The sequence below is a fragment of the Trachurus japonicus genome, chromosome 3 (assembly GCF_045865225.1).
Source record: "Trachurus japonicus isolate A0001 chromosome 3, Traja_1.0".
NCBI lineage: Eukaryota > Metazoa > Chordata > Actinopteri > Carangiformes > Carangidae > Trachurus > Trachurus japonicus.
Genome location: NC_140909.1, coordinates 19808700 through 19836060, shown reverse-complemented (window position 1 = coordinate 19836060; position 27361 = coordinate 19808700). Strand labels below are relative to the sequence as shown.

At 42.0% G+C, this 27361-nt stretch overlaps 1 protein-coding gene across 3 annotated transcripts in view; it reads left to right on the top strand.

Moving 5' to 3' along the window:
• fto (FTO alpha-ketoglutarate dependent dioxygenase) overlaps positions 1-27361 on the top strand; it is a 114346-nt gene that overhangs the window by 17251 nt on the left and 69734 nt on the right. For all 3 annotated transcript variants that reach the window (XR_015034633.1, XR_015034632.1, XM_085765696.1), the window contains exons 2-7: positions 2991-3068; positions 3181-4216; positions 6639-6764; positions 10769-10848; positions 11327-11470; positions 17468-17587. Coding sequence is in view for 1 of the 3 variants with exons in the window: in XM_085765696.1 (XP_085621822.1) it covers positions 2991-3068; positions 3181-4216; positions 6639-6764; positions 10769-10848; positions 11327-11470; positions 17468-17587 (1584 nt within the window). In the remaining 2 variants the exon portion in view is untranslated. The remainder of the gene's footprint in view (positions 1-2990; positions 3069-3180; positions 4217-6638; positions 6765-10768; positions 10849-11326; positions 11471-17467; positions 17588-27361) is intronic.

Sequence of the window (27361 nt, the reverse complement as noted above, 5' to 3'; positions counted from 1 at the left end):
AAAGCCCTCCGCAGGGCTTACTCTACATTGTAGCTTTTATCTGCAGTTATGATGCATTAACAAAATCTAGACAAGCCTACGAACATTCATGTGTCCTCCCTCAGCAGTCATTTCCAGTACATTCCAGTAGAACCTCTGGGGCAGACACAAGTGAGACTGGAAGTGCTTTTATCCCCGCAGCAGCGGAGTTATCTGGCTATTTTGAGCTATTGATGCTTAGCACTGGACATTAATCTACTCTGCAAAGAACGCTTTGAAGAAAGTGTCCGTTGAAGTGTCACAGATGGGGAATAAATGAAATTAATAAATATATGGTACACAGTTTGATATCTCTTATAGGCCAAGATCAAAGCAAACCAATTGAGTTCTATTCTACCTAATATGTTTTTCTCTGATAAACAGTCCGGCTGAGGGAATAATCCCATCAAGGAAGAGAGAGATTAAAAAAAGCATCAGATATATCACTCAGCGCAGACGGTTGGCACGGCTACCGTGAAGTATCTGCGTTATTATGGGATTGGTAATCTCGTTTCTTGGGTCTGAGTGGAAAGGCAGACCTTTTTTTTTTTCTTTCTTTTTTTTTTGCGCCTCATGGTTTTCATGCGCAGACAGACACAGGAAGACAGACACGGCAGTTCTCTGACACTGCAAGAGTCCATCTGCTTCAGAGGGCTCCGGTAACTTCTTGTCTTTCTTTTTTTCTGTGGAATTTCTGAGTAGCTTGATGTATTTGACAGGTGTGTGACAGCCCTGGTTGTGTGCATTTGGGGTTGAGGCATCATGCTCGCTACCCCGGCTGTGTGTTTTTCAGGCAGGACATGCGTGTGTGTGTGTGTGTATGGCAGCCTTACACACACACGCTCACACAGTATGTAGGCACACTTTTTGTGCTTGTGTACAGACTAGTGCTTTGCCCACTCTGAATAAAGCCAACTGTAATGATCTCGCTGAAGTTGTGTGTACACATGCACACATCTACGGGAGCTGGATGCCAGGATCCAGACTCACAGCAGGACACACACTCAAATACACACAGGCACATACACATACAACACTAGCCCAGAGCCTCACCTTGATATCTTGAGTTTCTGTCATGAGTTAGAATTTGACACCAATGAATGTGTGTCAGGTTGTCAATTTCTTCCAACAGGCTTTGAATGCAGTCTGGCCATGAATAGTGCATGTTGTTTTGTTTTTTAGATTCCAACTGTCTGCAAGTCTGTTTTTTTTTTTTTTTTTTTCAGAATAACTTGGAAGGCCTGTACACTCATGTGCATCCTTTAAGAAAACTTTCAGCAGGTGTGTTGTTTAGCCTAAGGTAAAGATTCAGACCTGAAGGTAAATTCACCATACTGCCTCAGATCTGATGCCCTCCCATCCCTTCTGCCTCTGATCCTGGGATCTGTTTCCCTCTCTCCTAATGCACATCGTTTCACCGTTTGCCCTCTTTTTGATCCGGTCCCCCCTTTTGAGTCAGGGCACACATCTTTGTTTTTGTTTTTTTTATACTTGCACTTCACTGTTATTAACGGAACATTTTATTTCACTCTTAAAGTCAGGTTATATTTTGGCAGCCGGTTGCCATATTCACTGTGTTGGCATTATTAGAGGTAAAAGAAATGTGAGATATTTGCTGTAAATGTCTTAGGAATATACGCAGGCTTTGGTCTCCCTTAAACTGTCACAAGCACTCCACGGCAGTTAATCCATAGGCCATTTGCCCAAAACTTTAAGAGATGTAAAAAGACAGTGGCATGTCAGTGACATTCTCCCCAGCCTGCTGCTGAGACACCATGTGGAGGCCTGTGCGTGTGTGCACCCGGTGGGGAATGAATATGAGGTCATGAGCCCACAGACAGAAGGTACAGGAGGGGAAAGAAGAAGCAGGGCGGGGAAACAGTTGTGAAATTTATTTGGGCATATAGTTTTTATGCCAGTTGCCATTGGATTTACAGGTCAGAATGGAATGTGGCCTAGTGAAAGGTGCTTTGATCCCTACACCAGGTTGACAGGTTTATTGGAGGAGCTCCGCATGGCACAGGGCATCTTTTATAAGGTTGTGAGGAACCCCACCGCAGCCTTCACAATATCATAAAAATGTGAGACGTCAATGAAAGTGACTTGTTACCAAGTTTCTGTGATACTGCGGCCAGTTTTGAATGCATCGTTTGTTCGACCTTCTTCATTAATAGAAGCCTCAAACACAGAGTGTTTCAATTGTGCGATTTGATTTAGAGATACAGTATGTTCAGGTCAGGATGGCAGTCTTGTGCTCTAACTTTTTCAGTCAGTATTTTATGGGTCAAAGTTGAAGAAGCAACAACTAAACTCTGGATGTTCCCTGATAATAGATCCATCAATCAGTAATGTTTATGCAGATATGTTTTGATGAATTACACATGTAGCATGATCATTTTCTAAATGTGGGGCTCAGGTAAATGCGGGCATTTTGGTATTATTTTGGTTCTTAGCAGGCTGTTAGGAAACTTGGTCTTATTTTAATCTCAGCACTTGAGCTCTAGAAGGTCAAGGTCTTGAGTTCTCTGTAGTTTGTCTCACTTTATGCATTTTGCCCCTCACACCACTTTCTACTCCTCCCCAAAAGCTCTTATACTGAATGCATTAGATCAGAAAATCAAGGTTAAGGCCAATGTCAACTCAGACAGGTAAGTATGTAAAACAAGGTGTGCAAGGTGTCATCAAAACACCAAATAGCAGTACCAAAAATTCTCTCAGCAGTTAAAAGTAGAAAAGAGTTCAAACTCAATTCATTTGAAATTCAACATATATAAATAAAATATAAAATGTATTTGCTGGAAAACAAAAAAAACTATCTAGTTCAGTAATAAAAAAGAGAGAATAAAAACACTAAAAAAAAAAAAAAAACACTGCATATTTTCTGAGTAAAGTTGGTCCTATGTACAAATGGTGCACTCAGGAGTATAGCTGCAGTTGCTCATCAGCCAATTTAATTGTGTCTTGCTCCACAGAGGCGGAAGTTATTGCAGGAGTTGGGAGACCAGAAGATCCCCTTTCTGGGACCTTCAGACCGGGGCTTTCAGCAACTGGTGAGACATCCACAGATAAAGATAATGCTCATTTATCTCTGAACCCCCTCGTCAGTAATATTTGTAATTTATGTCAGTATTATTATGATAGAAATGACTTCTGTTTTTCCAGTGGGACTCCAGTTACTCTGGCCTGGCTCTGAGGAGATCCTGCTCGCTTCCTGCCGAGCTCCATGGCCAGGTGCAGGCAGCTCTCCTCACCCTAAGAAGCAAGGGCTGCCTCCTGAGGGATTTGGTTCGTGTGCGTGACCGAGATGTCTTCACTGCCGTGTCACGGGCTCTGCTGGGGGAACCGGGCCACACCTATCGTTATCTTGACACACGGCTCTTTGCCATCCCCTGGCACAATGAGGACACTGAGGTCAAAGGACAAAACTGTTGCGAGCCTGACTTGAGATCTGCTTGCAAGGCATTGTGGGAGCTTAACACCTTCTTCTGTTCTGATGTGCACCAGCTGAAGGAGGGAGACAGGCTTACACAATGCGCAAAGGGAGAGGTGGAGACGAAACAGGTAAAAGAGGGGGACACAGAGTCTAAACACAGTGAGGACTCCAAGAACAGTGAAGGAGGGGACTCAGAGTCCAGACAAAGTGAAGAGGGGGACACAGAGTCCAAGCACAGTGAGGAGTGGGACATTGAGTCAAAACACAGCGAAGAAGGCTGCTCTGGGTCAAAACCAGAAGGGGGGTGGGAGACGGAGTCCAAACACAGCAGTGAGGAGGGAGAGTCCTCCCAGGTCAAACCAAGTGAAACCAGTGTAGAAGCAGGGTCAGAACACAGTGAAGGGAAATGTCCTGGGTGGGCGCCTAAGGCCATCAGTGACACACCAACTGAACCAGTGGGGTTAGAGGCCCATGGGAAACCTGTGACCCAGCTAAAGCACAGCCTGTCAGATTCCCACACTGAGGACAAGGAGGAAAAGGCAAGCGGGCAGGGTTGTTCCCAGCCCAGTCCACCACAGGCATGCACTGGTCCGGTCAAGTTCAATGTCACCTTACTCAACTACATGGACCCAGCAGCTATGAGCCAGCTGAAAGAGGAGCCATACTACGGCATGGGAAAAATGGCAGTAGGGTGGCACCACGACGAGAACCTGGTCACCCATTCGCCAGTTGCTGTTTACAGCTACAGTTGTTGTGATGACAAAGGTAAGGGACAGCACTGAAATCTTAGGCTTTTCTCCAGTGTACTTGTCTTGTTTAACACTTTGACACTAATCTTTTATTGACTTTAACACTTTTAATTCAAAGTACGTCATGCTAGTTCCTCGCATTTTGTTTCTAAAATTAAGACCCTTTTTTTCTCTTTCCACTTCAATAGCCCATCAACTTATCTCAGTTGCTTTATGGTGGATCAGATGCAACTAACCTTGTGTATTATGGCCCTACAGCAGCGCTGTAGCAGCTGTAGACATGGCCTCTGGTGAGCCAACCATCAGATCCATCTATGTGATAGTGTCAGGGCATTATCAAATGTCATCACCGGCTTGCTGCTGACAGCCTTATCGCCGACTGTGCGTTGGGAGATCACAGACATTTGGATCTGAGCTCTTAACACGCGCTCAATGGTGCAGTCTAAGAAACGGGCCTTATCACACACACTGCATCTCATCTAAATCATTTCCCCAAGAAATGATCGATGTGTAATTATCTGATATGGAATAATGAGCCCTGCTTTGAAAAGTGCTCCTGACTGTACTGTATGGATGATACGATGTCTCCTAATTATGGAATGCGCTCTCTTCCAAAAGCTGATCGTATTTGCTGATTGAGTTGATAGAGGATCTCGGTTGCTTTCTAGAGCACATGCAAAACAGCTCAAGAAGACAGTATTATGATATGAAGAATGTTTTACTTAATAGTGTAAAATCTAAAATCTAACCTAATTGAACATAAAAGTAGAACATTGCTGCTTTAATTTGCGTGTTGCTACCATTAAACCAAAGCTGTTGGTTTCAAAATAAAAGCCCTAAATCACTTAGTGGAGGTTGGATGAAGAACAAAATGTGATTTCCTGCTGTGGGTGGAGGTAAAGTATTTCAGCAAATATACTGATGGCACTGTTAGAGGTGAGAGCACAACACAGTCTGCATGTGTGTCTTGAAACTGTAGTTTTACAGTGTCACACAGGTGTAGTGGCAACTGCCCTGACATCCCAGCGCACTTTACAGCTGGGCTTTCTTCATTGGGCTTTCTTAACCAGAAACACCTGCTCCATAGGTCTGCTTCGATGATTTGTTTTAAGCCATTTCAACTCTGACCCTGTGAACACGGGCTTCAAACACTATGCCGTAACACTTTGCCGTGCTCAGCAGCTGTGCCTTTTCTAGTTGTGGGTGACCCCACAGCTCTCACAGACTTTAGAGAGGAAAGTCTGAGCCGAGCGCCACAGAGATATATTCCAGTTGCTGGTTCTGAGGGCTCCCAGCACCATCTAATGAAATTGTTACTTTGAGGAATGTTGCACTTTTAGAGAAGAAAGAAACACAGCACCTCAGACATCTCAGATTTTCAGAGACTAGATGTTTTGCATGGCACCTGCTTCCTTTGAGAGGCTTTTTTCCTCTTTGATCAGCCTCACCTTGTTTTCTTTTTTTTGTATTTTTGCTTCAGCCTGTGCAAAGTGTTCTGAGCCGTGTTTTTCCCAGCTGCACTGATCCAAAGGAATCTGCCACGACTGAGTGTTTTCCAGCAAGGAGGATGATCTTCCACCATTCCTGAGGCCGTGGGGAGTGCTGTCATTAGCTGGCTCTCAGAGCACAATGGCTGGAAATTAAGTTACTATTTATCCGTGCTGAGCAAAGGAAAAGGCAGCTGTGGGGCAGAGAGGCCCAGAAAGACTTTAGTATTGATTTTGCTGAAGGGTGTTGGCCAGCCAGGCCAAATCTTGTTTTCTTAGTATGCCATGTAAGAATGGAAGGAGAGAGAAGAACAGGGGAGGTGGTTACAGTGAATGGGTTCAAAAACAGGAATATCATAGGCTACCTGCCATCTAATAACACACTCTCACACACACTAAACAACATCAAGGGCTTTTATCCAACTATTTCCTCTTGCACAGCATAATGGTAGCATAAAGATCCTGTGCTAACAGCCATGATCACAGCAACACATATCATCTTTGCTCTGTGAAGTGATTCTTACTTTCCGGAGGCAAGCACCTTACATCTATTGTTGTGGTGGTCGTGGATTTAATCATTGCAGTCCACGGTTTTTTAAGTGGCAATCCTATATTTTTGATTTTATTTCATTTTTTAAATGTTGGCTATTTTTAGGCTGCATCTTTGCTGATGAATGGTCAAAGGATGCTGAGTTACACATATTTCACATGGTGCTATCACTGTATTTTCCTTATATTATACTTTCAGTTGCAAGTTGCAAGTAAATAGTTAAATGTATTGACAATATTAAGATTGTATTCAATCAGTGGGTTTCTAAAGTGATAAAACGTGGATTTCCATAACAGTGTGAGAAATATTAAGTCATACTGTTTTAAACTTTACACTCAGTGCCTGGAATGTCAATATGAATGTAAAATACACATGTTACAGCAACTTTGTATGACTGACAGGTGAGAGCAGTGAGGGAGGCAGTGGTGAGAAGGCATGCTGGAGGATTGGGCTGAAGGTAGCCTGGGACATCCACACACCTGGCCTGATGCTGCCACTGGAGTCTGGAGATTGCTATTACATGAGAGGTACTAAATCTTGCTCTCTAAACACACAAACACACACACAGATGCACGCACGTGGACATGTAAACACGTTGCTCACACAGCTCAGCCACATTCAGCCATGTCTGACTTTAAGGAAGGAGCACTTTTATTACTCTGTGTTTTAGTGTTTCTTGTACTTTGTCCCAAATGACCCATGCCAGCAGGATGCACTTGGCGATCACCCCCATTCTCTTCTTCTAACCCTCCCTGCAGGAGGAACAGAGCTGAGGCGCATGTGTGTGTGTGAGCAGGGTTACTTGGCCTGAACACTTAGCTTTAAGGTTCCATGAAATTGTGTGCATTAGAGAGGTTAGGAAAACCAAATGTTATTTTTTGAAGTACTGTGACCCAGTGCTGACTATGTCTCAATGGAGAGGACAGACAGCGAGCCACAGGGGTGTAAATCATAGCTTAATGCTTTTGGCTACAGCAGACTCCTCCACCCTCCTCTTTTTGGCCTCGTGGGCCCTTCCAAGCTTTCTCATATTTTCTGAGTGTGAGGACATTTATCCACATCACAGCAGAAGCCTGTGTTCAGCTGTACAAGAAGTTAGGACCCCTGGTTGGATGAATGGGGGAATTTATTGTTTTTTCAAGGCATTCTGCTTCCATGAGTATAAAGCGAGAGTAAAATCTTGAGTCACTCCTCCCTTTGTCTGCTAAGTCAATTTACTGCATTTAGGTTTTTTTCCCCCCAAAATAAAACTACAAAAAACTCATGTTGGCAAAGCACTTCACCACTTTTATTATCCGATCTTATTGTCCTGTAATGCAGCCATTGTCACTGCTAACTTTTGTGGACAGACTGTTGTCTCCTCCAATAAACACTCTGTCCCAAAAGCATCTTTCCACACATAGCACCCAATATTTACATAAAAATCAATACACAAGATCTTTCATTTACTTATGTTCTTATCTTGCTATCTAATCTTTTACCCAACAACATATGTGATAATATATTGCATATGTATTTGACCTAGTGATTAAAGAGGCTTTCGTGTGATTAAAAGATCACTGTTCTGATCCTTTCAACATCATGTATGTATATCCATCTGGTCCACAGTCACATATGCTGTCAGTGTTTTTTATGATGCGACTGAACCCCTACCTGTGCTCTCTGCGTAAATGTCATAAATAAACTGCGAAGATTTACAGCAGCTTAGCTTTCAGAAGTTTTTAAACGATGTTAGGGGTTTAGACTCAGGACAATGTAACTGACATAATAGCAAATACATTTCTGGAGGCAATGTGCTCCATATTAACTTTGTTTTTTGTTGAGTTTGATTTTATTTTATAGCAGTAGAGCCCATTCTAACCTAAGGTAATATTTTTTACAACAAAATATAAAGATCCCAACAATTGTACGTGAAGTACTAAGGAAACATCAACTCAGTCACACAGGACGCTGCTTTAATTATAAAATCTAGGCTTTGCTATGCAGAACAGCTCACACTGAGTTTTTGCAAGGTTGTTACTAGTCATTAATTGTGTGAGGAAAGGAGTTGTTATTGTCATAAGTAAGAGACAGGAAATCCACCTTATATATATATAAACTCTTTGAACAGAACTTCAAGTGATAAGACTGGCAAATATCAGGCACCTTGGTGAAGCATAGAGGTATTATCATACTGATGGTGGTTCCTTAGCAGCCAAATATAGAGAGGTCCTTGAAGAAAACCTGCTTCAGAGTGCACACCACTGAGCATGGAGCAATGGTTCACCTTTCAGCAAGACAATGACCTGAAGCACAGGACAAGGCAACAATGGAGTGGCTTCCCAGACTGTCCCTGAGTCGCATTGCCAAAGTCCAGACTTAAATCACATAGAAGAAACCTGAAATATTAGTTCACAATCTGATGATGCTAAACTGACCAAATTTGTCTTAAAAATGAAATAAATCATTTTTGATTTTTGATAATCAATCAATCAATTTACAGTTAAATCTACAGCAAAATAAAAAAAGATACCACTTCTACACTTATAATTTGATCATGTCAATTATATCTACATTATGTTAGAGTAGCTTTCAAATATGCCACCAGAAAGTATTTTCCAATCTGAATCATTTCCTTTGCAAGTAAGGAATAGGAAGGTTTTAATGAATTCCTGAAGTTGACTCTTTGAAGCTGCTATGTTTTCATCTGAGAGCAGTGATGTCTGTACCCAATATTCAGCTTGAAAGGGCTTGAAGCCGACCTCCTTTAGCTGGATAAGATTTACAATAGAACAGTCAGTTTCAGGCCAGCCATGATAATAGAGTGATGGGCTGTTGTGCAGACCATTCTAATGGGACTTGACTGTCGCGGATCAGTGGGGATTTATGCTCCACTTGGTGAGTACGCCCTTGAGAGGCCAACTGCTGCACAACGATAGCGGCTCACACAGTCCTTGGCCGTCTGTTGCTTTGTTGGTCTACCTGCATTAAAGACTTGGCACGGTGCGCAAACATGTGCACGCACCTATAAATTTGCACAACCCACATGCACAAAAATGAATGCTCACACATGCAAAGAATACGATCCCCCCGCTCATTGGAAGGAGGGCATGCCTCTCCTTCGATTTCCAACACGCAACCAACACACACACTCACACACCAACAGAGCGATCACCGCTAAACCAAGTGTTAAAATATATTGTACCAGTGTTTCAGTGACATACACCATATGATAAGTAGTTTTGTGGTATTAAAAGAAAACGACAGTGGTGTATGACCACAGACACCATAATGTCTTTTCAGCACCATTTGTCGCCGGCTGGCCCTTTTGAACTGCTAATGTCTGAGCTGCTGGAGGCAAATTGAATCACCATCATTTCCACCCAAATGGAATTTCAGTGGTTAAAAAAGAACAATGCAAGTCTTGACACCGGGCCTGTTCAATAATCAGATTTCCAGCTCCCAATGCACAGGGGGACTGGAGAAAAGAGTTGACCCAATATATTTAAAAGCCTGCTTCCTGGAAAAGGAGGACAAGTGGCAGCAGGCGCAGGGGTTGAAAGAAAGATAAATATTTATTACAGTTATCGAGTTTGCCTCTACTCCCTCCTGATCCCACTGACGCATCAGACGCGCCAAGAAAAGAACAGATTGATGGAGATAATTTGTTATTGGATATAAACAGTTTTAAAGACGCAGAGTAATTCTGCCCAGAGACCTAATCCTTCACAATCTCATCAGGGTGAAGAAAACACCGGCAAGTTGTTTTGTTTGTCACCATCTTTTTTTTCTCCCACCAAACAATAATATCTTTCTCCCAAAGCATTTGGCTGTTTGACTTTCAAATCACAGGCATTAGCCGGTGTACTCTTGCTCAAGGCGGGTGTAAATATGCACATGTGCTGTGAATGACAGCTCTGTCATGGCTAAATTAATTATTGGTATGAGGCAAATAATGGCAGAGCTGAGAAACATCTATACACACAAAGAAACACATGGAGGGATACACAAGAAACAGCAGTAAGGCCTCTTTGTAAAGCTCCTGTGATATTGGACAAATGTTTGTTGGTATGGCTCTTCCATCTTGACAGATTGAGTGCGATCTGGTTTTGTTTGGTAATTAAAATTATAGTACAATGCTGCTCATTCTATTTGATTGGGTGCTGGACCAAGTGCAATCTGTCTGAGAGAACAAGATGATTTAGTTGTCATGTTCCTTCATGCTCTGCTTTTCATCTGTTTTTCTGCTGTAATCAATTCTTCAGCTTTTTATGGCCTCCTCTATTCTTTATTACGATTAATTAATAGCAGATCAAAATATGAAACACTCTTTCTTACACTCTCATTCTATTTTTGTTACTGCTCTCTTTTGTTTTGCTGCTCTTTTTTGTTTTACTGTTTTCAATTTCAATTTCATTTTAAATTAAACTCATCTTTGGACTTTTCTCCTGGATATAAACAGTCCAATCAGTGTTCTCTGCTGCTTTTGCCAGTGATTACTTGGTGGTATCGTAGAGTGCTCTTATAGTTTCCTCTTTCCTGTATTTACCAGATGACCTGAACAGCTCCCACCAGCACTGTGTCTTGGCTGGAGAAACTGCACGCTTCAGCTCCACACACAGAGTGGCCGAGGTGAGAAGCAAACAGGCCAAAAAAAGGGATAAACACAGGGTTTGAAATTTGTTTTGAAAAATGCTGTGGAAACGTGCACACCCTCCCGTTTGCTTTCAATAAAGAATGACACCAGTGCTTAGATGCTGTTTTAGGCAAAGACTGCATAGAATGCAAACCTTCATAAATTCAGTGTTATCTTTTGCATATATATGTAATATGAAGTCAGTTAACTTGTCATTTTAAAATCCACTGAGAAATATAAACGTTGCACGTGTGATCAATTAAATAAGACCTGTACATTATTATGTCTACAATGTATTTAGATGTACTGTACGCTGATGCTGACAACAGCATCATGTTGAGCCAAGTAGAATATAAAGAATATTCATCATGAAATCCCCTACCTCGGAGATGTTTTTGCATGTTACACAGGTTCAAGGCTTTAGGTAAACCCTGCCTGGCAGTTATTTGTATAACACTGTCCCTTCCCTACCAGTGTTCCAGTGGGACCCTGACCTACATCCAGTCGCGCTGCCAAGAGGCCCTGTCCAACCTGCACACTGACCCAGAGACAGGCTCCCACAGCTTGCTGGCCATGCTGCCGACAACGCTACAGCACTGTGAGGAGATTCACAATGAGGTGGGGACACGGTGGTGTGTTTTCACATGCTTGTCTTCATGTGTGTTTGTATATGTGTGTTTGTTTTGCATGACTGAGGCTGGGTCTGTGGTTTTTGCATGATTTAATTTGTGAGTGTGTGGAACTCTTAACATTTACGGGTACTTTGACTTGCGAAAACCTGCCGTCTCCATGACTCACCCTGACCTAACACTGTTTTGGCCTCGCGCATAACCAGATGAGTTGCGTTTGCCACAGTGGACAACAGGAATAGTATGTGCCAAAGAAAGTTTCTCCAATATTATGCCAGTCTTTGAAAGTTTTCATATATTTTTCTGTGATCATGAACTTGCCTGACACTATCTGAATTGTCCTGATGCTTTAATCCTCAACCATCTGGTACTCCAGGGAGGTTAAAATGTCTGAGAACCATCTGCAAATATGCCAGGATTTCATCAGGACAGGATCACAGACATTGTCGTGAAATGAAGAAATCATTCTCAGAGCTGCAGAGAACTCTGGTATTCTCATGAATAATATGGATAGAAATCCAATTAAGGAAATTCTTTTTTTTTGAACAAACTTGCATTTGTGCTGTGCATCAAGTCCACAGGAATCTTGGTCAGTTCACTAATGAGAAATTGTCAGTATCTTGAGTAATTCAATTTAAATTACAATACAGGAATTAAATGGTCAGCCTCTCAAATCTTAAGTGTGCTTACTATACAGGATGGTGTGATGTGCCTTTTTCATTTCCTTTTCATCATGGGAGCTCCTGGCCGTGCTGGTGGTCCTCTGATAACAGGTTAAAGCTTTGTAAACAACAGAATGGGAGCTTGCCAGCTTTCCACCTTCTACTTACCTTGTTGTTTCTACTCAGGGAAATGCCTCCAATATGAAATCCAGGTTGTTCTCATTTGTCCTGGCCTGTGATGGATTGTAAGGCAATAGCCTCTCCATATGTTATCTAAAGATGGAGTCATGCCCCGCTCCCCTCCCTAACCTCTTTCCACACAAAACAATGAGTGATGCTGGCTTGGGGTATTGAGGGATGGAGTGAGGTCAAAAAAGGAAGAACGTGAGGGGCCGTCTGTGGAGCCACCATCCTCCTGTGTAAGCTTGCCGCAGGCCAACAGTTAATATAGCACTTCACCTCTCCCCCTCTTACACCCCTGGGCTCAAAGCACACATCCGAGCCAACGCTAGCACCCAGGCCCCTCAGCGGGGCGTCATGACAGATGAGTCTGACGTAAGGTTGTTTAAAGGTTGTAGACAATATTAATTATTCAGCACCGCCAAACAATAGGGCTGTCTGTGTCAGGAGGAGTGCTGCGCTAGTTAAACTAGCTGCACCTGCTAGTTTGCCGCATAGCGCCACAGGATTACTAAGCATAGGCCCCCACCTGGAGGGCAAGGCAGGTTTATTTAGGAAAACAGAGTGCTATTTATGAAATAGCAGGTGTATGTGTATGTATGTGTACTGTATGTTGTATGTTCGGGGAGGGGGGGGGGGCTCAAACCTCCCCTATGTGGCATCCGCAATGATCGATGTGGCCATTTGTTTAGAGTTGCCCGTGAGAGCAGAACACCCACTTAAATGATGTATTGTTGGTGGAGTTATTTATGATGGCAGCACACTTTGGCGCTTGGCGGGTGCATATTGCGCAGGTCGTGTTTGACATGCACGGCCAAGGAGCGAACAAGCCTGAGATGTGCAGGCAGCCCAACCTGTGCAGTGCCTTATGGGCCTTTCCTTAAAAAGTGCTAAACAGCAAGCTACCACCGGCTGACGTGTCAGGGCTACTGTGATGCAGCGGGAGGGGGAGTGGAGGTTGACACTTGTCAGAGGCCGTGGGCGGGTCTGACGATGATGAAGCAGAGCGTCTGCCATCTGAGTATGAGTATTTGGGGATGGGGTGGGATGTCGAGTTGTAGTAAGGGTTGATGGGAGACAGAGACAGAAATGAGGAAAACTGAAGTTCCCACCTGTTTGTTAAGCACGGTCCTTTTCACTGTCTCTTTTTAATCTTACCTCCTGTCTGAGGTGGAGGGGGGTAGTCTAACATAGCATCGCCACACGGCCCCCGTGTGCATGTTTGGCTTTGAAATGCTAATCCAAGACACAAACGTCTTGTCTCATTTAAAGCCACTGTGTCACTTCCCAGGTGGGTGTGTGACAGAGTGCCCTGAGGGACCCCCTCTAATGATGCTAGTCCCCCCACAGTAAATATTGAAGGGTGGGACAAGGTTTCAGCACATGTTCTGGCAGAAAGTAAACTGTAAACTGGAAGCAGGAGTGTGTGACCTTCCCACGTCCTCGTCCAGGGTAGACTATGTCCCCAGACTCTCAGGTCTTTGCTTGGCTGTGGAGCTCCTCAGCTGAGGGGCTTATAGCAGTATCACTGTAATCTGATAAATCACTTCTCAATAGTTTTGCCAGCAGTTTACAGACTATGTTTGTTATTCCTCTTGTATTTACCAGTTTTATTACCCTTTAACACTGTTTTTAATTCATGTGAGACATTTTTATTGTTCACCGTGCAGGTTTATTGGGTTTTTAAATGTCTTTGTACTTTGTAAGTTTGTTTTGAAAGTGCTATGTAAATAAAGATCTACCCACACCTACCTCTGCTGTGAGTTCTGCAATATCACAGTTAAACAAGAGATTTCCAATTTGTTTTTCTGTTTTTTTTTTAAGGTTTGATGAACTGATTCAATTCGAATTGAATGATATTAGTCACACTGTTTCGAAGCAACTAAGACAGCAGGACCACTTCTACCTCTCTCTGTCACCTAGATAGCAATGAAAATGTATACAGCCTCATGTGGGTGTACAGTATAACCTAGCTTCTGTATGACCACTGTGGCAAGTTTGTGATTAGAGTAAATTGTGTTCCTAGTCGCTCACAGAGACCTGGGTGGACCAGTTCTCCTGGCTGATGTGTGAGGAGGCCGGGAGAGGTAAACAGAGGACGCAGAGTGGGATCGATCCCACTCTCATCAGCTCCAACCTCAGGGCCCTGGCCTGGAAATTGATTTGGACCCACTCAGGGAATACCGTGAAGGTGTGGAAAAAATTGCGCCTCATTAAATGGGGAAAAAAGGTGGCTGGTTGGTTTTAACTCCAGAGTTGCCATGGTGGGCGGTCGGTTGGCTAATGTGAGGCTAATATGTAGTTAGTGTGTTCAGCACCTGGGGAGATGACAGCTACAGCCGCAGGGGAGCCACTAGCTCCCCTCTCGCTCCCCTGCGCCTTCTCAGAGAAAAACTAGCCCTAACAACCACACTCTCTTTTGCACACACTTTCGATCTGTCTGCCTGGATAGGTGGCATTTAGTCAGAGTTCCCCTCTTGGTAACTCTCAGCTGGGTGGCCGGACTCCAAATGCCACATTGGGCAGCACTCCTCAGTTGCTTTAGATGGCTTTCTTTGTGGCTGCCACTGGCCTGCGCAGTGGGGGACAGGCAGCCATGTCAGCTCAAAGTGTAGACACAGGTTGGTTTCTTCTCACTAAAGGACAGGCAGACAATCAGAGAGATGGAAGGAGGGACAGACAGAGAGAAAAGGACGTCCGATATCAGTGTTCAGAGGCTTTGTTGTGTGTTTGAGCTGTACTGATCGAAGGGGAGTGGATTTGGAGGGTGTTGAAGGGACCATAAAGGATGACATTTCTTTGAAGGGTGGGTTGTATGGAGTGACTGAGAGGCTGCTGAGCAGTGCCACTGGCTGTGTATTCTCCCTGACATGCCTCAGTCCTTGCATGTCATCCCTGCTGTGATCAGAGCCTTTTGGAAGCAAATGGCAGGATGATTCTGTGAGCAGCTTCTACACAGGGCAGGCCTTACTCAAGTTGTTTGTGCAGAAATTTCTTAGTCTTTGTTTAAACTTGCTCGGGGGCCTGGATGCTAGGTGACCTGCTTCTCAATACAGAGCAGTGACCACTATTTCATATTTATTTTATTAACATGGACCAGGCTATTTGGGACTTGGTTTGAGTTCAAGAGTATACTGTAGCTGTAGTTATAGTTGCTTTTTATACCACAGCACTGGAGGAAAACATATTTGAAAAGTGACATCTGCACCTTTAACCTGTCTTAATATTTCATTAGAACACATTTGTGGAGTGTTTTACTTCAGGTGCTGTTGAGGAATGAAATATCCAATACATTCGGAAATTTCAAAACAGTGCACTGTGGTGTGTAATCTTTAGAAAAATGATTTGACAACTCTGGAATATCATCAGTTGCCACTATTCTGTCTTTGAGATGAGTATGAGGTAAACAGCAGACATACAACAGTCACATTACAAAGTCATCCACCTGGGATGTGACTGCAGCTTGTCTGACCTTAACCACCTCTATCTGCACCCCTATTTGCAATGGACAGGCCTCATCGGAATGAATGAGAGGACTTTGTTTTAATGCAGAGCTAAAATTGATCTGAACTCATTAGCCAGTACAAATTAGTTGTATATGAACATAATTTGTAGGAGACAGGGTCAGATGAGAGTTGATGACTGGCTCATCCAAAAATCTGTGCTACATGAATAGAATGATAGGTGCAAGATGCATCACTGAAACCAAAAGGAACCAACAGGAACGTATTTATATTGACCCTTTGAGTCCCGATAGATTTTGGGGAGTAAAACACTCACAGCTTGCAATGACTATTTGTGAGCTTGCAGCTCTAAAGCCTGTATATTATACACTGGTTAATGCATTGTTAGAGGAACACTAAGCGGAACCATTTCAGAAAAAAAGGAGAATAGCTCTCTCAGTCCCATCTGATATGCAAGCCCTTTGTATGCAACTACATTTTGTGTTGTACAGTTGTCTGCTTCAACATGTAATAGAGCATGAATTGTTTTGGGTGGATGATGCTTTGTAGGACGTTTTGGGGGGCAGGGCACCTCGCATCTCATGTTTACCTTGGCAGCAATGGGGCAATCTTTGACATAAACACTCACATTGGCAATTGTATGCATAGACGTTAACAAAGCCGCTAACACACCTATGTAGACAGATGCAAGCAAGGGCGCAAACACACTGATCCTCATGCAGGTACAAACACACAAACATGCACACCGAAAGACATACTTAGAATAGATAGGCTACACCTGGCTACATGAAGTATCCTTGCGAGGATTAAATCAGCACTTCAAAAGAGCAGGAAAGAAAAACACTCCCAGCGGAGGAGAGGGGAGCAGTTCGGCAGCCGAGACTGTCATCTCCAGACGGAGCGAGGGAGTGGGAGAGGAGGGGAAGGAGGGAGGAGAATGAGGAGAGGAGGAAGAGGGTGGAGTTTTCAGGTGTACTGACTGGAAGGTGTGTGCGTATGTGTATTTGTGTTTGTGTGACTAGATATATTCATATATGTATGTGACTTTTATGTGTGTGTTTTCCATGTGTCTGCTTGATAAAGGTGTGATTGTATTCACAAACATGACCACTGTTTGTCCTATTGTGGTTGTAGCATTTGTCATGCACATTAACTGTTAATTCCTATGAGACCTCATAAAAAGCACTGAATGTCCTTTAGAAAAAAATATAAAAAAGTAATAAATAGGTTTCACACAGTGCAGGGACATTTTTAGGTATTAGGGTTAGGATTCATTTCCAATTTTTAAATTACAAATATGAATGTCATTTGGTTGGAAAAAGGCCAATGTGTGTTTAAGAGTGTCTTTCAAAAATTATTTATTTATTTACTTTAAATGAAAGACTCCAACATCTCACAATGTATAATTTTAGTTTTTACTGGAGGTTGTGTAATTTGTGTGCTTGTACAGCTTCCATTTTTTTTACTTGGTAATTGTTCTATGTTGACAGATCATTTTGGAATTAAATTATCAAATAAGACTAGAAGTATATTCTCAATGTATTTCTTACAAACATTTCTGACTTATTAAAAATTCACATTATTTTTGCTTTTTTTTGGATGAGATGAAGCTATTCAGAAATTGTCTAGTTGAAGCAGAATTTTTATTCTTTGTCCGTGTGTGTGTGTTAATGCTCGCAGGTGGAGTTTGAGTGGCTGCGGCAGTACTGGTTCCAGGGCCAGCGCTACACCCGTTTCTGCAGCTGGTGGACCAGACCGATGGAGCAGCTGGAGAAAGACTGGAGGCTCATGGAGACCATGGTAAGGCCGCTCAGACGTACTGTCAGGTGTGTCAGCCCGCGTATAGTTTACCGAGTGTGTCGTCAAGTCAGTGTCACTCAGTTTGCCTTACTAATCCCTCAGTGCTTTAATGAAATGTGTTTCCATTGCAATTTACAGGCCAGTTTCCGGAGCACATAACTTGTTTTTTTTCCTCCTGTTTGGCTTTACAGACACCATCCTCAGTCCTCGGCTTCACATTTATGTTGTTCCTATTTTAGAAAATATATGCAGAAATAGTTTTCTACTACTGTAATATACAAAACATCTTTCATACAGGAAAAAAGATAACCATGTTTAATTAACCTAATTTTGATTATACACCTGAAGGCTGTAAATAATATATTGCAAATAAAAATGCCAGATATCAAAATATTCTTAAAAATAAATGGTAGTAAAAATTTAGAAGCATTTTTATCAGTTCCGGAAAAAAAAGAAAAAAAAACTATGAACAGATTCAATACTGGTTTAGTCGAATTATGTCTCTTTTCTATGTGTTTTTTTTATTTTAATTTTATTTTTTACAAATGTATTAAGTGATCTGCTCCACACAAAGGAGGGTGTGTTTAAAAATGAGATGATAAATTGTTTGACTTGACTTGTTTGATCATCACAGTGCGTTATTAGGGATGGGTCATGTTTGTCATAACCAGAAATTAGACAGGAATGTGGGCACACAGCTATTAGTTATTAGAAAGGAATCATTTAGTAATGTCAGACTCATAATTCAGTCAACTTACTCACAGTTCTGTACTCTTTATGCATCATAGACACACACACACACACACACACACACACACACACACACACTGCTGATATAAAGCACACAAAAACACATGCTTGGTCTTGCCTTTTCTCTCCCCACAGGTTCTACGTAGTTCTTCTTTCAAAGGTAGATGGTAGATTTCAAAGAGCGTGCGTGTGTTCATATGTGTATGTGTGTGTATTTAACACCCAGACACCAGAAGCAGCAGGGGGCACTCTTGTATCACTGTAGCAGGAGCAGAGGGAATGAAAGAGCTGTGCTCCTTTTATTCGCTGCTTTCTCTCTCCCTCTCCCTCTCTCTCTCCCTCTGTCTCTTTATGTCTCTCACCCACTCCCTCTGTCTCTGGGAGCTCTCTGTCTCTGTCAGTGTCGAGTGCTGAGCAGTAATCACATCTAATGCTCAGGCGGGGATAAAGACAGGGGCTGGAGGAGAACAGCACTGCTGCTGCTGCTGACGCTCTCAGTCTCTCTCTCTCTCTCTGTCTCCCTTTCCCTCTCTCTCACAGTCAAACAACCTGGCAGAGGGTGGGTGGGTGTGGGTGTGGGGGAGTTAGTAGACAGGGTCTAAACTCATCTAGAGCTCCACCTCCGGGCCCCGATGAAGTGTGTGATTTGGACCTGTATTTAGAAAAGGGCATCAGTGAAATGTGAGGTCTTTCTCGCTCTCTGTTGCTGTGTCTCTGTCTTTCTAATGGACAAGCAAACCATATCCACTGTGTGTATGTGTGTGTGTGTGTGTGTGTGTCTGTGTGTCTGTGTTCACATGTCCATTCCTGCAATAGAAACTTAGTATCACTCTTAATACAATAAATAAGAAAAAAAAGTTAAATAAATTAAATATGATTAGAAGTTAAATGTACTGAATGAATATGTGAACATTTATGTACATACACACATGTATCTGAAAATAAAATTGCACGTTCTAGTTTTTTATATTTTCTAAAATGACTCTGACATTTACAATCTAAATTCTAAATTGTTTTCTAAATTATTAATTACCTAATATCAAATCAAACAAAAGCAAAATATGCCCTCTGCAGAATTGCGTATTGAACCTATGCAAAAATAATACAGTGGTGAGCGCATAAATATAGTGATTCACTATTGTGATGAAAGACAACGTTATTGCTCTGGCAAGCAATATTTACATACGTGCATCGACCTGTGATATGCTGATGAAAAGCACTTTATAGATGTGACTTATAGATTTTGCTTTCGGAGGTTTTGATAGCTGTGGCTTTTCTGCAGTTAGATTAAAACACATTTCTCTAAATTACTCAGAGTTATTTAAATGATGTGGGTTCCCCTGTACATTCCTTTATTGCATATATTTTACATTATGAAGCTGGCAATTGACAGCGTGTTGTAATTCAGTGAAATGCAAGTGACCTACTGTGTGCAAACACTGTTTGCCATTTATTTATTTCAGGTTTCTGCACTTGCCTGCAGAGTATATTTTAATGCAGCATTATTTTTGTCAAATTTGATATCACCATGGGTTTTTTAAAATAACAAATATATGTCTCCTTAAATAGGGTTTATAAAATGACAATGTGTTGTTTTATACACTGTGCTGTTGCAATAAAACAGCCTATTGTTTTATCCTGCTAAAATAGCAATACAAACAGCCAGTCTTCCTCTCTTTATTGTCATATTTAGCACACGGTGTTGTGGGATGTGCAGGGCTATGTATGCGTTTGTTAGTCTGTATGAAGAATATTGCAATGTGGGGGGACTAGCTCCTGTTTATGGATACCGTCTCTCCCTGGGGCTCTCTCTCTGCTCCTCAGCCTGTTGTCATGCAAATGCTTATCCTTCCATTTGAATGACATTCTGATAAAATACATAAATAAATATATAAAGAATCGAAAAAAAATAAGTCCACTTGCTTGCTTGCCTCTTTTGGTAGCTCTTGAATTCATATGGTTCCCTGATAGAAACAAAGACGAGTCCCTGAATAAACTTCAAGTGTAGGTATAGGTGAATGTAAAGCAAGCATATAATGTGTGTGTGATTAAGAGTGTGTATTTAATGTCAAGGTTGTGTCTGGAGGTTGGAAAAATGACATTAACTTAAAGGTTTTACATTCCCCTGTGATGCAGGGTGCTGAAGTCCGTTTAGACCTGCCTGGCTGCCAGGCTTATGTTCCCTCAGGACTCTGCTATCATGGCTATCATACAATAGTGACATTTCCTTAAACTAGTAACAATGAATAGGCTTTATCTGACTGACAATAGACAGAGAGTCTTGGCTTTATGCAGAATATTTTAAATACCTGTGTGGTATTTTTTTTAAATCTTTCCTCTTTTCACTGTGGGGGAGAAGCAACAGCGACGAGCCCATGAGCACATCTCCCTTTTATTTATTTATTTTTTTCCCTGTCCTGTGTGTGTGTGTGTGTGTGTGTGTGTGTTTGTGTCAGTGTGTGTATGTGTGCGCCATTGATGTTAATGTATTCACTCGGCATGACTTTAATTGATTTAGCAGCTCTGCTTGCACAGTACAGCTTTTTCCCTAATTTGTCACTTTCCTGACTTCTGTGGCTGCTCATCTCGCAACTTCAAAAGCCACCACGGATGCAAAGAGATTTCAGTTCACTCCGTCTCTCTCTCTCTCACACTCTCTCTCTATGTTCTTTCTTTCTCTTGTTCTCTCCCTCTCTCGCTCCCACTATCTCGCCATATCTCTGTCTCTTTCTCACACTCTCCCCGTTATTTGACAGGAGAACGAGCCTTGTAGATGGAAATCTTTTCAACACATATCAAGGAAATTAATCTACTTTCATAATAAATGGGATCCACAGAGTTGAATACATTTGTATACTTCAAGATGTACAAAACAGGAAGTGGTATCGGGGCCATGTCTTCCTCTACTCCGTTCACCCAGCCTGTCACTCCCTGTTTTCCACTGGTTTGGTCACATACACACACACACATATGTATGCAGCACGCACTCTCTTTTTTTCCTCATTGTGTGACAAAATTATCCTCTTCTGATTCATAACAGAGGCTGGCTTTTTCATGCAAACCTGCATGTGTGTGTGTGAGTGTGCAGGGAGGCGCTCAGTGACCATTTCATCTTCTCCCCTCACTTTAATAACAGTCTTCGGAAACAATCTGGGCTGCTGAGGAGGGTCACACTGCAATCGTACACAGCCTGGCCCGGTCGCCATTGATAGCTGATTAGGTTATTGACCTAGTGTGTGGAGGGGATGAGTGCTCAGGAGGCGGTCGAGGAGGGAGGGACGGTGGGTTGTGAGCTGTGGGGAGAGTCTGTAGAGGCAGACAGAGGCAGAGGGGTGAGCAGGAAAAAAAAGACGGAGAGGGAGAGAGGTTGTGTGTTTTGGGGGAGGGAGGGTGGGGGGTCAATGTAAATGTTATTGCTGTGTGAGCTCATTTGATCAAAGTCCTGGAAAGGTTAAGCGAATCCAATCTGGTTTTGTATGGCAGAGTGGAGACACAGGCGCTAGGGAAGAAACCCCCAGGACGGAGAATGGATTATCATATTGGCGCTGGAGTAGCAGGGGCCTCCGACGGACAGTTTACCCTGCCCGTAATGCGTTTAGACAGCAATTGGCCTTAATAACCTTTATTGACTTCAGCGGGTCAGTGCCAAGAATCTAATTATCAAAGTGTATCAATTTCATTGGAGTTTAGAGTTGCACCGCTCAAAATAATTATTTTAAGGTCGGGCCGGGGCAATTAATCCCCTCTCCACTTATTTGATGGCTTTGTAAAACATTATAAATGTTATGGTTTCTGTTGTGCGTTTCACCGTAAATAATTTCAGGGAGCAATTTTTTGTAATGTATTATTTGGAGAGCTTGCTGTGCCGGTCCGGCTGAGGGAAAAAGACAGCATATTTGGAAAGGCAGGCCGGAGCTGAACCATGTTGCAGATGTTTACCACTAGTCATTTTTCTCTCTTGGTTGCCGTTTTACTTGCACAGTCGAGCAGAGTTTTATACCCACTTTATATGCACACTTGGAACGCAGATTAATTATAAGTGTGAACTAAGCAGTAAACTGTTTAAAGACCATTTTTATTGCTCATTATGAAGCCATTTATTATCTCTTACATTAAATCACACTATGTTTATGCAACATATTGTTTTGCATTTCAAGCTCTATTCTGCACAAATAGGCTTATATATTTATTATATCCCAATTCTTTGCGGTTCTTATGCATATGTATTGTGTGTGTATGTTTGTGTTTGGCTGCCTGTATCTAGGTTTGTTTGTGTCCATTCATCTTTGTGTGAGTGTGTGTCTGCACAGTGAGTCCACAGTGTGACTGAAGGAAGTAAATGTGCAGCTGCACAGTAGTTTATCCTTCATTGACAGTCAATACGTGCTGTTACCTGGATAGTAGCAGCTGTTTTTCCTTATCACACAACATAGACTAGAGGCCTAATCCACACGTTCATTATTGCATGGCCTTGTTTACCTGCGGCTCTATATTAGCTTGCTTGCTTTGCCCTATTTAGACGGAGCTGTATAAAAAAGAAATTACTCAAAGATTATTGTTATTATTCATTTAAAGAGGAAATATATGGCTGATAATACATTTTACATCACGCAGCAGCTTGTGTTTGGAAATATAAAATGAAAAGAAGCAGGAAGAGACGGGGAGAGAGAGGGAACGCGGGAGAAGGGAGAAAATGTAGCAGTGCAAAGGTATTTGCAATTCTCTTTGAAGTCCCTATTCAACAGGGTAAGCTGAATTTTCGGCACTGCCTGATAGTGTTCTGCGTAAATGCTTAAAGCCCTTTAGAGAATTTTCATGGGCAGATACGCGGTGGCTTGAAGGGAGCGTTTATGTTACCTGGAGCCAATGCAGCCCGCAGCTTTGTACCTAAAGATGTACACTAGTAGTGAATAGAATCCCACAGAGGTTTGTCTATGACAGAATCTCACTGCAACATCGCTGTAAGCCAGAGTGGAGAAAAAAAAGAGCTAAGAACAGGTTTAACCCTGTCACTCTTATGGTAGCGTCTCATGCATGCATATATACGAACAAATACAGCTAAGGACAATGACGCTGCAAGAGACACTAATAAAAACACATACAATGGAAAGTTTAAAAGAAACTTTGTGGTGTACACGGTGAACACATGGAAGTAACAGTTTGAGAGAGTTTGAGAGCAATTGAACAGTTGATCCCTCTGATCTGATTTCTTAAAAGTTAATTTGAATCTATATAGCGTCAGTTATCTTTATATGTTAGTAGAATAAAATATAAATAAATAATAGTGAAATAAACGTAGGCACACACACACAGGCATGCGCGCTGGGCTGCCAATCATAATTACTCATCGTGTCATAGTTCATAGTGTGTCAGTTCATTTCTTTCTGAGTAATATTCTGTGTGGAGTGATTTCTCATTTAAAATGATTAAGATGACTAGAAATATGTAATTATTTCTCAATAACAGGATGCCGCTCATTGTCATCAAAGCTTAGGTGTGGAGAACTGTTGCAATTTCATTCCTACAATAAACTCAGACCTGAGTAAGCTTTTCTCAGGGCTACAGATGACTGAATTTGGAATGTACAGTATCAGAGGAACTCGGCCATTATTGACTGTATGACACAATAAGAAAGTGTGCTATTGTCATACTGGCATTTATGACAGAAAAAAATTGCTCATCAAAAAATCCCTCTTCTTTTTTTGTGTTTTTCTACCCCTGATCGGCGTACTCCTCATCTTCACAGTGAAGGTGTGGGGAGTTTTATTGACAGTGGTTTGGATAATTTATTTTGTTTGTCTGTGAATTGTGATGTTGACAGCATTTTTACTGTATCAGCAGGCTTTGCAGGCGGATTGTCTCGTCTTCTTAGAAAACAAATGAGCACTTTACAGAGACTGATCTGCCTTATCCGCTTAGCAGCTCCCTCAATCCCTGCATTTATTTATTTACTTACTTATTTACTTACTCATTCATTTACTTTCCTCTGTATGGATTTGGTTTGATTTCTTTCCCCCGTACTCACGACCACCCCCTCTTCTTCCTCTCCCTCTCTTCATCCTTGGCCCCGATCAGCAAGATAAGCCTTCAGAGGAGGGGAGATAACATCCATTAAAGTGGTAAAGAGGAATTATGGGGCAGCCCAGATTAATCACTGCTCAGTTTAATCGCATTCAGTGCGGACGGCGGGGTTGGCTGCAGGGCCCAGCTTCTTCCTGTGTCATACCAAGAGAGGGAGATGCAAGGAAGGAGTGTGTGTATGTGTTTGCATGTATGTTTGTGTGTGTCGAAAAGTGCCTTGATGGGGGAGAAAGTATAAAAAGATGAAAGAGAGTTTTCAGAGCATCTCATAGCAAAGCCCGCCCCTCTTGAGGCTGACTAGAGACATTACTACTAACCAGAGCTTGACATATAATTATTCCAGTACTTTGATCCAGGTGTAATTGTTTACTTTTGCAGGCAATCATGTCAAAGTGGTGGAGTAAAAGGAATAACCACAGACACCAAAAAACACAAATTTATGTTGTGTTTTAGTGCAGTATTAATCTTATTGAATATTGGGTACATGGCCACAGCTTGTCTGTTACTGGTTCAATATGTCTCATGTTCAGAAATAGTAATATACACATTGAGATGTGCTGAGCTCTGTAAACCAGAGTGAAGAAAAACACAGCCCTCATACCCTGAGCCCTGTATTTTTAATGAAAATCATTTGGATCTGGATCCTCATCAGGACCTGGTTGAGATCCTTATTATTGTTTATCTGCATATCAACGGAAATTCATTTCACATTTATTTGTACAGCCACTAATCACAGCCACAGTCTCTGAGGGCTTCATATCGCCCACACATAGTGAAACAATAAATGAAACTGATTAATGAAAATGAAAACAGCCCACCCTAACTACAGATCCTCAAAGTGAACAATAAAAAAAAATCCCACCCTAAACCTAATTAGTGACAAAAATAGAGCATATCTTCTTAAGGTTGTAACAGAGAAAAAAGGCAACCAGTTTTTAGAAAATATTGCACGCAGGTGTGGTCAAAGACTGCAGCATAATAATGACATACAGTAATACCGTACATACAACAAAAAAAACAAAACAAAAACAGGATTCAAAGCTGCAAATTCATGTATCACTGACACCAAATTGTCTTGGAAAAAGGCTCAGGTGTAATGTCTCTAATATTTGGAAGATTTTATCAATAATCAGCTTTTTGTTCAACTGTTGCAACTAGCGCAGAAAAAAAGCCAGCTCGCCCCAGTACCTCTCTAATGCTTGAAAATCACTGGAGCAGCCATCATGTTGGGATTTTGAAGTACATAAAGCCTTCTTCAAACACAATGAGTGGGGAAGAATGGGGAGATACTGATGGGAAGACAGTGTAAAATTGTTTGATTCGCTTGAAGAGACGCAAAGAAAAGGGAGATATATGGGAAAAGATTGTTGATGATAATTGTATTACCTCTTTGGGGAGGCGGAGGAGGTGGAACGGGGAAAATAAATTTGGTGGGGTGGAGTTGGGGAGCAGAGGAGGGGAAGGTGGAGGAGGGGGGCATAATTTTCAGAGGAGAGGGAATAAAGAGATAACAGTAAAGATTTAAGTTCAGAACGTGCGAGGGAAAGTAAACCAGAAGGAAATAAAAAGATGAAGCTGTAGACACGTGCAAGTACAGTCAGGAGGAAGTACAAGTCCTAGGAGCATTCTGGGAAGTTCCATGCCCTGTTTTTTTTTTTTTGTTTCTTGGTCTGTGCACCTTTCAAAACGAGGCATGTACAGTAAAGAGGATAACCCAGTAGAGATCAAACCTGATATGTGTGTTTTCTGGTAAAGAACATTTTTCCCATGTGAAGCCTGAAAGGAGATCCCTTCTTTTTTTACAACTTGTGTCTGCTTCTGTAATTTCGACCATCACTGGTTTACTTACACAGTTCACTCCTCAGTGCCCCGTCAAAGATCCCAACACTGGTAATTGACTCCTATAGGATGATAAACATCACTGTTCACACAGAGGAATTATTTTCGTCCACCAGAAGTGCACACACCCAAATTGACTGTGATAATGCTCCACTGCATTGTTAAACTGTGTTCACATAACTCCAGCAATTATGGTAACTCAAAGAAACCAAGAAGTTATTGTCTGAGATCTAATTGACTTTTACAGCTGGCTATTTGGGTAATAATCTTAATTTTCACCTTTGTTTTCACTGGACTTACTAAAAAAAACCTGTCTGGCCACTCACACAAATGCTGCTTTGTTTACTCTTGTTTCAAAGCCATGGCTACCCGTGTTTCCATGCCCTTACATCGATCAGTTAAGTTGGTTTCTCATAACCACCAGGAATGAGGTCTTCACAAGAAAACAAAATACCACACATCTCTAATGTTCATTTCTGGCAAATCGACCATTTCACTCATGGTCAGGTGATGTCAGTCTAAGTTGCAGACAGAAAGACAGAATGAGCTTTACATGTAAACATTGTCCATCCTTCCAGGTAGTTCAATGCTTATACCATCCAATCCTTCCCATGGTGATAGAGCAGTCTGATGGGTGGTGTTAAATGGGTGAGATGTAGGACAGTGTGATTAACGCTAGTCCTTTAGCGGGCCCCGCCTCGCTCCGCTGGGAGTGCCCGATATAGCGCTCATTAATTCCTATTTGTGTGTAATGAGAGGGTCATGTTGGATGTAATAAATGGCTCTTTTATTTGGGTGAGAGCTGCAGGGCGGCATCCTCTCCTGGCTAACAGTCTCATAAACACCCTTTAGCCGCTCTCATCAGCCCACATGGGGGGGCGTAGAGCAGTGGAAAATCATGTGTGTTTAGACACACTCACAGTCTTGAGTAACTTCATTATATATTTTACTAACAAACAGTCAGTAATAACACAATAACACCACATGAACACCATGGAATATTTAACATTGTCCTTACCACTATCACTTGTATAGGGCCCCCATTTACCATAATGAATCTACACTGTACATTACCACTTTATACTCATATTGGGCGCTACTTTG